Consider the following 17665-nt stretch of genomic DNA (forward strand, 5'->3'; position numbering starts at 1 on the left):
ACGCCTGGTACAGAGCGCTGGAGGCCGTGGGTGCTCGATGGTCACGTGGAAACCGGGAACGTGGGTCAATGAGCAGAGAGGGGCCGGGACAGAGGACAGGACCCCGTGAGGGTTCTCTCCACACAGGCCCAGGAGCTGCAGTGAGTCCTGCTCCCTCCTGCCCGGCAGGAGGGCCTGGCATCCGCTCGCCCGGGCTGCCTTTCCTGTTCCTTTTCTTTCCCACCCCAGGCTCACGTGAAGCATCTCAGGCCCTTGGGGCCTCAGCAGCCCGTGTGTATGTGGCCCTATCAGCGTCGACTCCGTCCCTCTGCCCATGAGCAGGAAGCCCTGCAAGGAGCACAGCCCCTCGGTGGCCCCAAAGGTGGAGGGCGGCGGCCCGCCGGCACAGAGCCACCCACACCGGCCAAACGCGCTCTGGCAGCGACACCTCTCGGGCCCCGCAAAATTCTATTTCCACGTGAGATGCGTTCGGGTGTCCCCGAGAGGCTGCAAAACGGCGCGCGTGGCAGCTGAGAGGGTGCTGCAGGGCGACGACGCTGTAATAAGGCCCAAGATGTAATGACGCCTCTTCGGGACGGAGCCGATGAGGTCTCCACGTTGATCTGCCTTCGACACCAAACACCACTGACCAGATCATAAGGCCTTCAGCTAACGGCTTGAATGGCGGGCGTAACTTCCTCAAGGGCAAGTCTAACCCACCGCAGCAACGAGCAGGAAGGGCGACAGACCCGCCGCTCTCAGCCGCCTCCACCTCACCGGCAGGAGTTTGTGTCGTGGCTCAGTGGTAACGAACCTGACTGGTATCCATGATGACACGGGTTCGATCCCTGGCCTCGCTCAGGGGGTTAAGGATCCGGCGTTGCTGTAGCTGAGGCGTAGGTCGGCAGCTACAGCTCTGATTAGACCCCTAGCCTGGGAACCTCCATACGCTGCGGGTGCGGCCCTAAAAAAGCAAAAATAATAATCATTAATTAACTAATTAAAGAAAGACAATTGAGATGGGAAGTGGGAGGAAGGTGGGGAGAAGGGATGACGTTTCTGGTAAAAGGCTTTTGTTTTTAGAACTTTCCACCTTATAAAAAGTATACACATAAAGAGCGTTAATAACTTTTTTTTTAATTTTACGGAATAGGGTTGGGGCGAGAATTCTCGGGGGCAGTCCCAAGCCCCCCCTCCTCTTTCAGCTTGAAACCCCTCTACTAAGCATCCTTCCGCGAGTTTATGGAGATGCCGCTGATGAAGGGACCGCCTGGATTAACAGGCAAGAATCCTCAGGATCGGGGGCCCTGAGCTCCGCGAGTCACATAACGGACAAGTCGACACGGCCTCATCTCAGCGTGTTACCGCTCCTGCCAAATCACAGGCATGACCATGGCTCTGGGAACACACATGGCCCATCAGTGACAGGGCTCAGCCCGGAGAAGCGCACTGGTCAGCACCTCAGGGGTGACAGCTCACCGCGGTGTAAACGCACCAGGAAAACGCAAAGAATGGGGGCCTAGGGGGCAGGTGTGGACGTGCCCAGCTCTGCCCCGTGGCTGCTGCAGCTCAGGCTGTCCACACGCGGATGCGGACACCCAGGCCAGGGATGCTGTGTCGCCCCGATCACCTGCAGTGATGTGGTGACACGCTGGACAGGGAGCAGCGCACTGGGCCCCCAGGTGATGGTTAGTGGCCGGGGTGCAGCTCGTGGCCACCAGGCCCAGCAGAGCGCCATGGGCTCAGGTGCCAGCGGCCCGGCCCCGGATAGAGTGAAACCCACCACAGGGAAGGCTGCCTGAATAAAGCACAGCTACGCCTGAGGCCGGTCGTGGGACAAGATGGATTTTCCGCAGCCTCGTGCTTGCTCCTGTCTCTGCTCTTCAAATGCGGCCAGGAGAGAGGGCAGTTCTTACAGGGCAAGGATCCAGTGAATGGCCCACGGCGGGAGGGCAGGGCCACCAGGGGCCTGGGCAGGGGACCGCCAGCGCCTCCCGCCACTCGCTGGGGCTGCCGAGGCCACCGCCGTGCCCAGGGGACTGCCCTCGGGGACGAGGAGCAGCAGGGCGGTGAGGGGGTGGGGTGCGCAGGCGGGCGTCACGGAGAAGCCCTGAAATCAGGGAGCGCAGGTCTGCACTGGGCACTTCCCTGACCAGCACCTGGGCACCCTGTCAGCGAGCCTGGCACGCAGACATCACTCTCCACGGCCCCAGCCCTTCCTGTGACGCCGAGGTGTGGCCACGGCCACTGGCATGCTCCCAATAGACCACGAGGCGCATGCGGCCTCTTTCAAACACGAATGGCACCATCGTCCCCAGGACAGTGAAGGAGGAGCCGGCCGCGCATGGGAGCCGGGTGCCCGCGGCCCCAGCAGAGAGGAATCCAGACTCCACGTGAGGCCAAGCATCGCCTCCTCTAGACTGTTCCAGCAAGAATTCCCCATGTGCCGAGAGAAGCGCTTGCTGCTCAGAGATCAAAATAGAACAGAACAATTCCTTCTCGGCCTTGTTTCTGAGAGACTCTGCGGGTGTGAGTGTGCACGCATGTGCACTGTGTGTGCACGCGAGGCGGCGGCAGCTGCGAGCCCTCCCCGTCGGCGATATCACTTCCCTAGGGCCCAGCGAGCGGATGCCGCCCCCGCTTCTGAGAAGGAGATGGGGTGCAGGGGTGCAGAGCTCCCTCGCCGCCCCCACCCTTGGGGGCTGTGGGTGGCTGCTGGGAGGGGCCCAGCACGGGCGGGACTGACGCCATCCCGCCTCAGCCCCCGGCCCTGCTGCCAGGCCTGGACTCTCCCCCTCCTTCTTGGGTGCCTGTGCTGCTGCCAGGCCAGCACCAGGCTGGAGCACAGGGACCCAGTGAGGGACGCTGCAGGGACAGATGGACAGACGGACGGGCGGCGCACTTCCCTCCGGGCTGCAGAGGCTCCGCACCGCACAGCCCACCCCTGCCGCAGTGACAAGAAGTAAGTGCCACCTCTAGGGGGCTGAGGACGTGGGAAGGGCTCCCCGCACCCTCACCCGCTCACCCCAAAAGCCTCCTCTCGCCTCTGAACAGTCACCTTCTGGGTCCTGTGCTCTCGATGCCACATGTGGTCCTACTCTGAGGACACCTAACCCTTGTCCAGGTCGAGCACCAGGGTCCCTTACGCCCCCCTCCCCCGGGACCAGGAGCCCCCCCTCCAGCCACCGCGCCCTCGGGGACCCTGGGCTGAGCTCGGGCGGGCACGTCTGCATGTTCCAGCGCCTGCCAAGCCGCCAGCGGACGTCCTGGCTGTTACCTCGAGGAGGCGCAAGGACGTTCCGCTTAGGGTGTAGCCGGACTTTCTCTTGCTTCATGTGAGCCACAGAGAAGAAGACCCCGTGGCTCCTGAGGGAGCTCGTCCTCCCTCGGGCTCGGTTCTACCCACCTCGCTCGTTATCGCCGAGGTGGCAGCGGCTCACCTTTGCAGCCCGCGCAGCACTGAGAACAGCCTTGAACGCGCAAGCTGCGCTGCCGTGATCACAGCGAGGGTGGAATTTAACAAGGGGGCCACCTCCCCACGTCTGAGGAGGAAATCACTGCCGGGGTTTGGGGAGAAACGCCCGTGAGTGACAGGCCCACGCTCCCCGCGGTCTGCCTGCCATGGATCCAGGTCCTGGGGGCGCCCGGGGGCACTGGGGAGGCTTCCAGGGCCAGGACCCCTTCCCACCTGCCCGCCCCGTGGGGGTGGGCGCTCCTGGCATCACCCTGCACCCGCCCAGCTGCCGTGCGAGTCGCCTTTCCCATGGGTTTCATGACGTCACACTAGACCCCGAGAGGTGAGGGGTCAGGAAAGGTGCCAGCAGCGGTCACCCCCAGGACCACGCACGCCCCACACTGAAGGGCACCGAGCGGCCCCAGCAGCACACGGAGGCACGAGCCACTCGGAGATTCGTTTTCAGTTGACCCAGTTTTGTCTTTAAAATGTCTCGAAATAATCAAGAACGACAACTGATCTGTCCTTTGGCATTTCCTGACATTTGCTGCTTCACAGGAGCACGAGACGAAATACAGACCACGGCGAATTAACCCGTCGAAGGCCATCGGCAGAGCCAACAGAGTCCAGCTTGACAAAGACGCACACCCGTCCCTGGGGCCACTGCCACGGCCCAGCGGCCTGGACGATGCCCAGGGACAATGCCTCCCTCGGGCTCGGTTCCGCCAGCCTCCCTTGTTAACGCGAGTGCGCGGTGACCGAGATGCCGGCGAGCCGAGACACGCCTGAGGTGTACAGAGTCCTGCCCGGCAGCAAACGTCCCTCCCGTCTCCACCCGCAGCGTGCCAGGCGCTGGATGGAAGCTGTGGGCCCACGTGTGAGGGTGGGAGAACCTTCCGGAAAGTCCTGCTGACTTTGCTCTCTGGCTTCAGCACAAAGGGAGGGACTCCGGGGGGGGGGCGGAGGTCAAAGGGGAGGAGGGGGCCCCTCCCCGTCCTGCCGGAGGTCCTGGTCTCCTGGAGGGGCTGCGACCTCAGGGTCATGGACATGTAATAGCCCGGGGGCAGAGAACCCCCTCTCCCACCCCAGTGCGAGAAGCGCCTTCCCTCCACCAGGTCCGCCGCGGACCAAAGCTGCGCCGTGGACCAAAGCCGTGGACCAAAGCTGCGGCTGCTCTTCTAAGGCCCGGAAGTCCAACCTACAGAGGCCCTGGCTGAGGGCTCAGGGGAAGCCAAGGGCCCCCACGGGGCTGTGAGCCAAGGCCGAGCACACGGGGCACCAGCACCCAGGCTGGAGGACAGGTGGGCAGGAGATCGCCCAGCCCGGGGTCCACAAAGCTTGGGCTTTGTTTTTTGGTTTTTTGTCTTTTTGCCTTTTCCAGGGCCGCTCCCGTGGCACGTGGAGGTTCGCAGGCTAGGGATCTAATCGGAGCTGTAGCTGCTGGCCTACGCCAGTCACAACAATGCCAGATCTGAGCCACGTCTGTGACCTACACCACAGCTCATGGCAATGCTGGATCCTCAACCCACTGAGCGAGGCCAGGGATCGAACCCGCAAGCTCATGGTTCCTAGTCGGAGTTATCAACCACTGCTCCACAACGGGAACTCCAGAGCTTGGGCTTTGGACGGCGTCTTTCTCTCCGTCTTTGCAAATCAGAGATGCCCAGAGTCTGTCAGAGTCTCCACCAGTTGCCTCTTCACCAGACATCCCTGAGGTCTGCGGCGAGGTGCACCTGGCGAGCCTGCTGAGCGCAGGGCTGGGCCCGGGACGGGGAGACCACTGGAAGGGGCTTGAAGGTCATCACCGAGCCCAGCCCAGCTGGACCCTGGATTCTGTGCAGTGCCTTAGACATGACTCATCCTTCCCGCTCTGGCGATGGGGAACTGACGGCCAGGTGGAAGGAAGCCTGGCCCAGTGGGGAGAAGGCAGACTCTGAGGATGACTGATGGGCTGGGCCAGCGAGGTGGGGACCCTCCATCCCGGCAGCCTGGCCAAAGGGAGCAGAGCTTCTGTGCGTCGTGGGCAGCAGGGGGTGGGGGGACAGGGGGGTACGATGGCCTGCAGGGGCTGGGAGACCTCACGAGAGCAGGACACAACTTCTCGCCTCTGGGGACCACGTGATGCGTGTGCACGTGTGTGTGTGTGTGTGCATGTGCAAGCGTGTGTGAGCCAAGGGAAAGACGTGAGTCTTTGGGGATCCTGGTGTGGTGTGTCCCCTGCCCCAGTGTCCAGAGGACATCAGGGACATGAGCCCAGAGCCAGGGAGCACGGGGCCGCCAGCAACTCACAAAGGGGCCTTGCCTTCCTCGGGGGGAGGAAACCCAGGTAAGAAAACCCCGTGGATCAGGCACTGAGAGGACGCGGACAACTTCAAACGGGAAAGTAAAAAGCGCCCCAATTCTACTGACCAAACACAATAATGCTCACGATGCCTCCGTCAGGTCTCTTTTTCTGAGCACGTAACACAAGCTTGGGATCATTTTTAGATGTATTTACACATGTAAACACATGAGTGCATTTCATATGTATGTAAACATGCAGGTGTGTTTTCTACACGTGTCGTGTGTAGACTTGCACTGTTGACCATGCACGCGTGTAGATGTATTTTACATATACGTACACATGCAGATCAAGTATTCACATGTTCGCACACAAATCGTGCGCATCTGACGTGTGTACACATGTACACGTGTGTGAGCGTTTACACGAATGCACCTCACAGAAGCATGTGTAGATTCTGTACATTGGTCTGCAAGTGGGTGTGTTTTCCATGTGTGTATGTACACGGACATACATGTATTCGCGTGTGCATGTGTGTACACGGACATACATGCATGCGTGTGTGTGTGTGTGTGTACATGCGCATAGATGTGAGTTCAGATTACGCTCTACCCCCGCCCCAGAAATACACAGAAATATACTGAGAGCTTTTCCCACTTCGGTGCCCATCACCGGAAGGTATGATTTGGGGCAGTTATAAAATATTCCAACCACATGTACCAGAATCTAGGGAACTGTCCTGCTAACGCTGGGTATTTAGGCTGCTGACAACCGGTAGTCCCATAATCATAAACCGAGGGAATTCCTGGATCAAAGGCAAGGCTCTTGACATGAATTATTAACAGCTCATCAGAAAGGGTGCCTCTTACAGCCCCTGTAGGAAGGAAGGAACAGGCCCATCTGATGCCAACCCCTCTGATTCTCAGGAAGGGCGGTGCTAAGAGCACAGCTGCATGGACAGGCAGCATCTGTCGGAACCCTCAGTTCTTCATGAAGGATCAGAAGACTCCTCCGGCTTACTGCACAGATGCACGGGGGCTTCCAGGGATGGTCGGACCGTTCTGTCTCCGTCCACTGTCCTTCCCACGTGGACGCTTCCGACACATTCATTACATGATGTTGCGGACGTGCGTTTACACCTGCAAGGCTGGGCCTACATGGAACGTGTCCCGCACAGAGCGAGCTCTTTCTTAGTGCGGCAGCTGGGCTCTGGCCCTTTGAAATCAACCCTGCAGGGGGTTAGTGTCAGTCCCAAAGGGACCTGAGTCCCAGCCCAGATGAGTGGGAGGTGAGCCTGCGGCGGGGGGTCCTCCGGGGAGACGCTCACCCCAGTTCTGTTCAGAGCCAAGCCGCACGGGGTCTCTCACTCAGCCTCCACCTGCTCAGGCTCCGGGTTCTCTCCCGCGTCCGGGCCAAGCTGTCTCCACGTGGGGGCAGGCCCCCAGCGGGAGCTGGCAGGTGCCTCAGAGCCAACCCCAGAGCCGGTGACTCCATGACAGTCCCCTCGTTTAAAACATGCACTTTTCATGTCCGTGGTGTGTGTGTGTGTGTGTGTGCTTGCGTGCACGTGTGCACGCGTGCGTGAGTGTCCTGTACCATGTGGAGGAGGCCTAGAGAGGCCTCACTGAGCACTCGCCATCGTCCCGCAGAAACAGCAGCTGCTGGGGATTTGAAGGGACTGTGTCTCGCGTTTCTCCAGGTACCGGGGATTGCAGAGTTGAGACGGTCTTTAGCATGTTAAGTATTCTTCTATTTCTACTTTAGTCCGAGCAGAGTTGGGTTTTTTCCCTTTCTATTAAACTCAGGAGAAGCCACGGAATCTCTAAAGATGCCACATGCCGCGGGCCTGCTGCGAGGATGTTCCCTCGGGAGCAAGCAGGGACGCGGCCGCAGGGCTGAGCCCGCTGGCACCTGGATCCCGGCTCCCCAGATGCTCCCTCCGGGAAGGGCTTGTGTCTCTGGACCAGCCTGCGGAGACGGCGCCGAGAGACCAGGAGCCCATGGTGAACGTGCACTTTCTTTCTGGGGCCGGGAGTTCGGGTGGGTGGAGGGCGCCCCGCGCACCAGCCCCAAGGAAAACCGTGGGCCCGGGTCTCCATCAGCTGCTGGAGGGAGGTGGGCTCTGTGGGGCTCCCGGGGCGGGGGTGGTTACTGCCTCACCCATCCGTTTGCTTACAAACTAGTTCCTTTATTTTTCCGCCTCTAACCCTCAGTTAAATGGGTTAGTGCGTTTGGTTTTTTTATGTTTTTAAATAGTAAGAAGCATATATATATATATATATATTTTTTTTTTTTTTGGTCTTTTTAGGGTCGCACCCGCAGCATATGTAAGTTCCCAGGCTAGGGGTCAAATTGGAGCTGCAGCTGCCGGCCTACACCACGGCCACAGCAACGCAGGATCCTTAACCCGCTGAGCGAGGCCAGGGATGGCATCTGTGTCCTCACAGTTAATAGCTTCGTTTCCGCTGAGCCACGACGGGAACTCCAGTAAGAAGCATTTTTGCCCAAGAATTTGTTTCTAAGCCGAGCATAGGCCGCATCCTATACATTTTCCTCTCCCTTGCAGTTCACCAATGACTGGGGCCTCTGGAATATTCTGTGATGGGCCTGAGTGAAGCTCACTGACACACGAAGGGGGCCCATGACTGGAAACGTGAACTTCCAGAAAGTGAAGAGCAGTCTTTCAGGTCTGCTTTTTTAATCTCTTCTATAACTGAAGGATCACTTTCCCCTTGACCAAGCATTGTGAAGAGGCCTCTTTAATTTCCAAATGCTTGATTCCTCTTTTTAACTGTATTATTACCATCTAGTTTTAAAGGATTATGCTCAGCAAATATGGTCATTGTGCTGTTTCAGATTTTGGTACTTTTTATGGCCTGGATCAGATGATTAATTCTGTAAATGCTCTACAAACACTTGAAAATAAAAGATGCATCTCTGTGCAATTCAAATTCCACAAAGGACTCTTTTTTTGTTTGTTTGTTTAAATGGCCACACCCATGGCATACGGAAGGTCTTGGGCCAAGGATCAAATCTGAGCTACAGCTGCAGCGACACCCAATCCTTAACCCCCTGTGCTGGGCTGGGGATCGAATGTATGACCCCCACAGAGACGACGCCAGATCCTGAACCCACCGTGCCCTAGAGGGAACTCCCCGCCAAGAACGCTTAAGCCACCGTGCTTTTGCCATCGGATTCACAACAGCCTCATTTTTATCAACAGCTGTGTCTCCTCCCACAGCTGCTTCATTCGATTTCTGCTTTGTAAAGTTTTAAACCCAGGTTTCATCTGCAGACAGCGTGTGAGCAGACGGAGCCTTTTATAAGTGAGCTGTGAAGCGCCAGAATCTCTGCCGGACGAATTCTCACCCAGGAGGCAGCTCTGAGCACTGACCCCTGCGACGGGGGCCTCTCCCTGGAGTCTGAGGGGAAGACCGCCAGCCCTGCTCCCCGGATCGGTGCCGCTGCCCACCTGCCGGTCGGAGTTCCACCCCCCTCCCAGTCAGGTGCTCCTCTCCGCCCCTCTGCCCCGCCCCCTTGGGGCTCCTCCTCCTGCATCCTGGTCCCCTCTCACCACCTGGCCCTCTGCCCTGGGAGAAGCCAGGCTCACTTGCTCCTTCCCAGGCTCACCCCCTGAGCCCCCACCTGGGCTGCCACTCCGGCCCCAACTGAACCAACTTGCTTCCCGTACAGAGCAGCCTGGCACCTGATCGGCTCCGGGCCTTGGTCCCTGGTCCCCTCTCCGCCACCTGCCCACACCGGAAGTCTGACCCCACCCCTCTGCCCCAGGCCTCCTATTCCCTGCATCCCAGGCCCCAGGCTGAGCCGTGAGCAGCCCCCTCCACCCCCAGCCAACCCAGCCCCCCGTGGATGCAAACTCCTGAGACAGCACAGGACCTGGCCCAGAGGGAGGGCCTGAGGGGACAGCAGCGGGACCAGGGACATCAGGGCAGACGGAGGCCCCCCACTGGGCACTGCCCTTGCCCGTGTGCCCCGGGTCCCTGCCCAGTGGGAACCTGCAGTCAAAGGAAACACGGGAAAGGCCTGGGTGAGCAGAGGTCTGCGCGCAGGGCCCTTCTCAGCCACCTGCCCACAGCCGGGAGCTTCCACCACGACGTGACAGAGGTGGCCTCAGCTCACACTGTGGCTGGAATGGAGTTTCCAGACAGGGCCCTGCACCCAGTCTCACCCTCGCTCACAGCCCCCCGGGGCTGGCAGCCGCCATGCATGCACAGGAAGCCGTTTCTCCAAACAGGCAGGGCGTCCGTCAGCAAACGCGCAGCAGTGGATGAACTTACTGGCGGCACCTACTGATCTGAGCGCCAGCCGCCTCGGGCCAGCCTCGCACGAGGCCATGCGGCAGGGCAGGAGGCTGTGACCTACCATTTCACAGGCAACGAGGGGATGGGGCAGGAAGGGCAGGAAGGGGCTGGAGGGGGCGGGAGGGAGATGCCGCCCGCCCAGAAACGTGGCTGCCGCACTGGTGCTCCCGTGGGGGCTCAGCCGGGCTCCCCATGTGACAAGGGCAGGGGCTTGCGTGAGAAGAGGCCCTCGCCTTCCCATCTACCACCTCAGGGTGCAGCAGGCCGGGTGCTGGGTTCCACTGGCCCGGGCACAGATCCTCCCTGCCCGCCCGCCCCTGGTGGCGGAGACAGAAAGGGCGACAGGGCTGGCTAGCCCTTCCCCAAGGCCCTCGGCGGGACAAGCAGCGTCCTCAGAGTGTCTGATGAGCACAGAGCCCCGGGTGACCTGTCCTCAGTCAGGAGTTTCCAGGGGCAGGCCCTCAGCTGCCCCCGGTCAAACAAGGTGCCCAGTGTCACTGCTCTGTGACCTGGGACCACAGGGCCTCACCTGTCCCCTCACCTGAATGACAAGCAGCCAGAGGAAGTGAAGCAGCCAGAGAAGGACCCCCAGCCAGTCAGCAGCAGAGCCCAGACCCTGGTCCCCAAGCTGGTGTCTTTTCACTGCACCAGAGATGGCCCAGCCCTCCCAGGGTCAACACCCCATGCAGTCCCAGGACCACCCCACAAGGCACACCTGGGGATGGGGGACAGGTGTGGGACTGGGCCCACCAGGAGCCCCTGGCTCGAGCACATTCTGATGAATGGGTGGGGCTGTGGCTCTCCCTCTGAGCTACTGAGCAAATGTGGCTCCGAGAGGGTAAGCCACCAGCCCTGAGTCACACAGCAACCAAGTGCTGGGCAGCCACGTTGTCTGCTCGCGCATCCTGCCCCCTCCCTAACGCACCACAGCCCACGGCCGTCACGAGGCTCCCGGGAGTCCTGGGCCACACAGCTAGGACACACACCGGCCGGCTCTGGAGCCTGTGACAGCACGGGCCACAGGGCAGGGGTCGGCAGAGCCCCGGGCGACCTGTCCCTCGGTCAGGAGTTTCCAGGGGCAGGTGAGCCGTGGCCACGCACGAGCAGGCGCCTCAAGGCTCTTCCGCAAAGCAACTGCAAACTAAACCGAATCCGCCTCCCTCCTGGCAGAAGACCGGACCCGGCCTCTCCTAAAAGGCGTCTGCTTACTTGGAAGCCCGTCTCTTCCAGGATCTCTTTCCTCCATCTCACGAGAAACGCGGCGCACACGTACAGGTGGAAATGCGCGAAGCCCTCGGGTTCCGACTGCAAGAGAAAGAAGAGCCGAGAGGGTCAGTGTGCGGCTCAGCCAGGCAGCCCGGGGCATGGAGCACGGCCGCCCCGCGTCCCCTCAAGGCCTTTGCTCCAGGCCCCGGCTCATCAAAGCAGCGGCGATTCTCCGAGTCCCGGCGGCCGGACCGTCTGTGAGCTCGGTGGCCCGCCTGCTCTCTCGGCCGGATGAGGGGCAGCGATGACAGAGGCAAATCCGAGGGGCACCCACTCTGCACCCCCAACCCCCGTAGGGGGCCACAGTCCCCACGGAGGCCGAGCCACTCCGCCTGAACAAGAGGGGGCTGCAGAGCAGAGCGGGCGCCCGGCCTTGGCCTGGACCCGTCTTCCCGGGGGCTGCCTGAACTGGGGGGGTGACAAGGATGCTGCCCACACGGCGAGCGGTCACCCCGACCCCTCCGGCTGCTGCCTTAGTTGAGGCGCAGGCCACCCACGGCTGAGGCTGGGGTCCCCCAACCCCTTCTCAGGAGCGGCTTCCCCACTCTGCCATGTCTGCGAGACCGGACGACCACTGTTAACGGTCTACAGTAAAAAAACAGACCCCAACACCCGCCAGAGAAGGTGGTGAAATGGTGGGGAGACAGGAAGAATGGGGACAGCCGGGGCGTCGGGAGGGGCCGGTGTGCAATTTAAGTACAGGGGTCGGTCGCCCAGGGGGACATTTAAACAGAGACCCAAAGAGGGGAAGCCAGAAAGCTCTTTGGGGAGAGTCGCAAAGACCCTGAGCTTGGAGGCTGCCTGGCACGTTCCAGAAACAGCGAGGAGCTTCGAGGTGGGCCAGCGGGCGCTGGAGAGCACGTGGGGTCCAGGCCTCGGGGCCTCCCCGCTCACTGGCTCGTTTCCACGACAATGGAAGCCCTGAGCAGAGGGAAGAGCCAGGCTCCCAAGGGGTGCCTCTGGCTGGCACATCGAGGGCAGATCTGGCACCCGGCAGCAGGGGGAGAGGCAGAGCCAGGGAGGTGGGGGAGGCATGCACGGAAATCCTAAGATCCAGACATGTCGGGGCCTGGGGCGAGACGGGAGAGCACAGCCGCAGGAAGAGGGCACATGCTGGGCTTACTCTGAAGGCTGAGCCAACGACAAAATACTCGGATGACCACGGGCGCCATGGGGTGCGAGGGAGAGGAGCCAGGGGCTCACCAGCCCCCGAACGAGTGGAGCAGGGCTGCTGCCTCCTGAGACGAGGAGGGTTTGGGGCCAGCGCGGAGGAGAAAGCGCTGGTGGGGAGACTGCAAGTCTATGCTGAGGACTCCCGCGGGCATCCGAGTGGAGGCGTCAGGCTGCGACGGGACAGGGGCGTCCAGGGTGCAGGACCGAGTTTAAAATGAGGGCCTGGAGTTTCCACGTGGCTCAGTGGTAATGAACCCGACTAGAATCCACGAAGATGCAGGTTCGATCCCTGCCTCAATCAGGGGGTTAAGGACCTAGCATTGCTGTGAACTGCGGTGTAGACTGCAGATGTGGCTTGGATCCCACATTGCTGTGGCTGAGGTGTAGGCCGGCAGCTATAGCTCCAATTCGCCCCCTAGCCTGGGAACTTCCATAGGTCACGGGTGCGGCCCTAAAAAGACCAAAACAAGAGGGCCTAACAGGAACAACTGGGGAGCTGGGAGGAGCTGCAGAAGAGAGGCGCTGCCAGAGGGTCAAGTGATAGGAGCCCGTGCGGTGACCCTGGGGTTTAGCCACATGGAGGTCGCGGGCAGGCAGGAGGGCTGACGAGTGTGTCAGAGGAGGTGGCAGGGAGAGAAGCCAGAGCAGCGAGGGTCCTTCGGCGTCTTCTTGCCTGCGCTGGCAGAACCGTCTCGAGCCTGTCGAGCAAAACTCCTGCAGGGCGGCGCCAGCCCCACCTCTGCTTCCTGACGTAACAGCCACCCAACGGCAACTCTGCCCACTTCACTCCAGAGAGGGGAGCTGTCTGCCCTGGGCCTTTGCATAGATGACAAATGGCAGGTTAGGACAGTTCTGTCTGTCCCCAGTGCACTAGAGTTCTTACCAGTGGCTGCAGATATTTTTCTTTCTTTCTTTTTTTTTGGCTGTGCCCACAGCCTGCAGAAGTTCCTGGGCCAGGGATCGAACCTGAGCCACAGCAGGGACCCAAGCCACAGCAGGAACTCTGGATGGTTGCAGAATTGTATCAGATGCTTTTCCTGTGTCAATGGAGATGATAAGATTGTTTTCCTTGAATCTGTGAATGTGCTGAGCTGCACAGGATCAGTTTCCTGAAGGTCAAACCAACCTTGCATTCCCGGGAAACTCAAATTGGTCACAATACATTTCGTCATCATGGCTGGGCCCTGCTGGCTAATCTGTCACTTAGGATTTCTGCCCTCACACTTGCCGAACTCCGGCCTGGCCCAGTTTCATGGTGTAGCCTGGGCCTGCCTCCTTCCTCCTCGTCTTCCATGCTCAGAGTCTGCACAAGGCCTGGATACCTGTCCTTTGAATGTTTCCTGGAAAACAAGCTGTAGCTGCAACCTACGCACCAATGCTGGATCCCTTTTCTTTCTTTCTTTTTCTTTCTTTTTTTTTTTTTTTGGTTTGTTTGTTTCGTCTTTTTAGGGCCTCCACTGGGGCATATGGAGGTTCCCAGGCTAGGGGTTGAGGTGAAGCTGAAGCCTCCAGCCTACACCACAGCCACGGCAACAGTGGATCTTTAACCCACTGAGCAAGGCCAGGGATCAAACTTGTGTCCTCATGGATGAGTCAGATTCGTTTCTGCTGAGCCACGATGGGAACTCCTGCAGCCAGCTTCTTAACCCACAGCAGGAACTCCAAAGTGGCTGTGATTTCTGAAAATGTTAGTGCATCATTTTTTGGCCTCCATGTTTAATGCTGTGTCATTATTCCCTGACAGGGAGTCTACCGTTTCCAGTGGGTTTTGAGACGCTCTCACCTTCCCTACAAGATTCATTCTGCGAGCGACATCCTGAGAACAGGGAGCTTTCATCAGCTTTGGGACCCACTGTGCACGACCTCACATCACACGTCCATTTGCTCCCCACCGTCCCCTGGGTTTTTTCAGAGCCCGGGCGGGGTGGACGTGAGGTCTTTCACCGTCGTCTCTGCTTCAGGCAAGCTCTCCTTCCACAGGTTCCGTCTCCTAGAGGCTCTGGGAGAAGTACTTTCTTCAACTCGCTTTTCCAGTCCGCTCGTCGCCTCTTAAACTGTATCACAACGCCTGCTCAACTCCTCTGTTACATTTGAAACTTGCTTCTTTTTGTCAGTCCTGCTTTATAAATCAGGAGTTTCCCTCTCTTCCTTCTTTTTCAAGTACTATATTCCTTTTTCACCATTTTAAACACGTTCACACTTATTTTCCGGCGTAGCTCAGTGCAGTCTCATGACTGTGGCCCTTGTAACGCTCTTTCTGCAGACAGTCTCCCGCTGAGTCTTTTGCACTCAGTGACCTTTTTCCTTGTTCTGTAGCGACTTCCCCCTTTAGAGGTTATGTTTGAAATAAAATTATTTTTAAGGCAGGATAACATCTTTTTTTAGTTTACAGTTCTCCCTGGGAGTTCCCGGTGTGGCTCAGTGGAAACAAATCGGACTAGCATCCATGAGGACGCAGGTTCGATCCCTGGCCTCGCTCAGTGGGTTAGGGATTTGGCGTTGCCCTGAGCTGGGGTGTAGGTCACGGATGTGGCTCGGATCTGGTGTTGCTGTGGCTCTGGTGTAGGCTGACAGCTGCCGCTCTGATTGGACCCCTAGCCTGGGAACCTCCATATGCCGCAGGTGCGGCCCTTAAAAAACCAAAAAACCTTCTCTCTCTGCCCATCTGGGCCAGCTCTTCTTTCACGTATATCGTACATCTACCTGTGCATTAACCAGACCTCCCGAGAGGACACAGCCGTGCCTGCTCGAACGCAAAGACCAACTGTCTCCTGGCACCAGCAAGGTCACCCCTTAGGAGATAATGCTTTTTTCTTCATCCTGGGAGAGGTCACACAACCCGACACTCGCCTTGTACGCGCAGGTACGGATCACGTAACCTGTCAAGACACCGCCTGATGTATGACTGTCTCGAAAAAGTTTAGAACTGCACCTTGACTTCTAACAGGAAGAACAGTCCTCGCAGATGTCGGCAAGCTGGGCTCCCAGGTTATTATTTTCAGGTTGGCGTGAATAAACCTCTCACTTCTTTCTTAGACTGACTACTCATGAATGTTTTGACATGTTCCTTGGAGCTTTTATCTGCTGGAATTCTTTGAAGCTCGGTTTCCTTTTGGGGGAGGAAAAAAAACGGTTTGTATTTGTTTCTGCCAGAACTTAAAGGCACTATTATCCCAAGACTACTTTCAACTAGATCTTCAGCTTGAAACTTCTCAGGACAAATAAACACCATGAACTGGGACTCCAAGCCCCGCGAAGGCAGGATGGCAGCTGGATACTCTGGAGAGAGGTGTTTCCATTCCCTTCTCCTTAACTCCATGGCCAAGGCCACCAAAGGCAAACGCAGCACCTGCTCAGTCCCTGGACCGCTGCCATGTTTGTCTCCCACCCGAGGCTCATTACCACCGGGCAGAAGGCCCTCGGAATTAAGTGGCAGATGCCCTGGGTAACTGCTTGCTTTGATGTTGCCCCTTACCTCTCTCAATTTACATTTTCGCTAGATTTCTGGTCTGTGACAGTCTCTCTTGCTCTGTGGTTATGTTTTTAAAAAACATACCAGCATCCTTCAGTGTCGTCTGTGACACAGGGGCCTCTTCATTTGCTGAATCAACTTAAATTTAGCAATTGTGCAGAGGTCAGCCTCAGGCCAGCCCTGGGACCCACCCTCCTTCGGAATCCAGGAGGCTGGGCTGTGAGTTCTGCGCCTCACAAGGTGTCCGCAGCTGGCGCGCAGAATGCAGTGTAAGCCACACATTCGCAGGAGCACGGCGTTCAGGAAAAATGGAGGTTTTACAGCTCCGCTTAAGTGGATTATTTGTCTTTGATGACTTGGTAAATTATATTAAAATAGCAATTTAATAAATAAAAATTTCATGTCCTAATGGAAAATGGGCTTCCGCTTTACTGAAGCTTAACTTGGACAATAAATATCACCCGTGGCTTCCCCGATGGGGCATAACCAGGAGGCTGGGTCTGAGCAGCAGACACCACACGTCACGGGGGCCCGGGGCCCACGCCCCTCAGGACCCAGCACTTTCCGTCGGGGCCTTTCTGACAGGTGCAAAGTCAGCCGAGGGGACCAGCCATCTCCAAAGGAGCCCAAGGAGCAGCCAGCTGAGCACGCAGAGCTCTCAGGGGAGGGGGAGACTTCAGGAAGCCCCCTGGGCAGTGGGGGAGGGGAGGATGCTGGATGACCCAGGCTGCCCACTAGGGGGAGGCACGGCGCTGGGGGCCAGTTCAGAGCGGGCTCTGGGGAGGTGCCTGACCCCCAGTCGAGGCTTTCTGGCCCCCACTGCACAGGGCCCAGGCTGCGAGTCCTTATCTCCAGGCTTCCCTGGCTCCAGACCACTCGGGAGGGAAAGGAAGCCAGAGCTGGGGGCTACTTGGTGGCGGACAAGGAGTCCACAAGCAGCTTGCCTGGGAGCTCCTGGCAGAAGCAGGTCATGCAAATCAAAACTACAATGAGGTACCACCTCACACCATGAATGGCCATCATCAGAAAGTCTATGTGTAATGGGAGTTCCTGTCGTGGCTCAGTGGTTAACGAATCCGACTAGGAACCATGAGGTTTCGGGTTTGATCCCTGGCCTTGCTCAGTGGGTGAAGGATCCAGCATTGCCGTGCGCTGTGGTGTGGGTCACAGATGCAGCTCGGATCTGGCGTTGCTGTGGCTGTGGCGCAGGTCGGCAGCTACAGCTCCGATTGGACCCCTAGCCTGGGAACCTCCATATGCCGTGGGTGCGGCCCTAGAAAAGGACAAACAAACAATCAAAAAAAGTCCACAAGTAGCAAATGCTGGAGAATGTGTGGAGAAAAGGGAACCCTCCTGCACTGTCGGTGGGAATCTAAGTTGGAGCAACCACTGTGGAGATCAGTACAGAGGTTCCTCAAGAAAACTAAAAATGGAACTATTATATAATGTAGCAATCCCACTCCTGGGCATCTATCCAGGCAAAACTACAATTCAAAAAGACACATGCACCCATATGTTCATAGCAGCACTATTCATCGTAGCCAAGACATGGAAACAACCTCAGTGTCCACTGACGGATGACTGGATAAAGAGGTGTGGTACCTATACACAGTGGAATACCACGCAGCCATGAAAAAGAGCGAAATAACATCATCTGCAGCAACAGGAGTGACTTAGGAGATTATCACACCAAGTGAGGTAAGTCAGAAAAAAAGACA

General features: G+C 58.3%; 1 protein-coding gene across 3 annotated transcripts in view; it reads right to left on the reverse strand.

The window, feature by feature from the left end:
• Positions 1–17665, reverse strand: part of TBC1D22A (TBC1 domain family member 22A) — a 255450-nt gene that overhangs the window by 15578 nt on the left and 222207 nt on the right. For 2 of the 3 annotated variants that reach the window (XM_047785951.1, XM_047785950.1), the window contains one exon: positions 11246–11341. The exons of the other annotated variant lie outside the window; for it this stretch is intronic. In XM_047785951.1, the coding sequence (XP_047641907.1) occupies positions 11246–11341 (96 nt within the window). The remainder of the gene's footprint in view (positions 1–11245; positions 11342–17665) is intronic. 3 annotated transcript variants of the gene reach the window in all.

This window comes from Phacochoerus africanus, chromosome 7 (genome assembly GCF_016906955.1).
Source record: "Phacochoerus africanus isolate WHEZ1 chromosome 7, ROS_Pafr_v1, whole genome shotgun sequence".
Taxonomy (NCBI): Eukaryota; Metazoa; Chordata; class Mammalia; order Artiodactyla; family Suidae; genus Phacochoerus; species Phacochoerus africanus.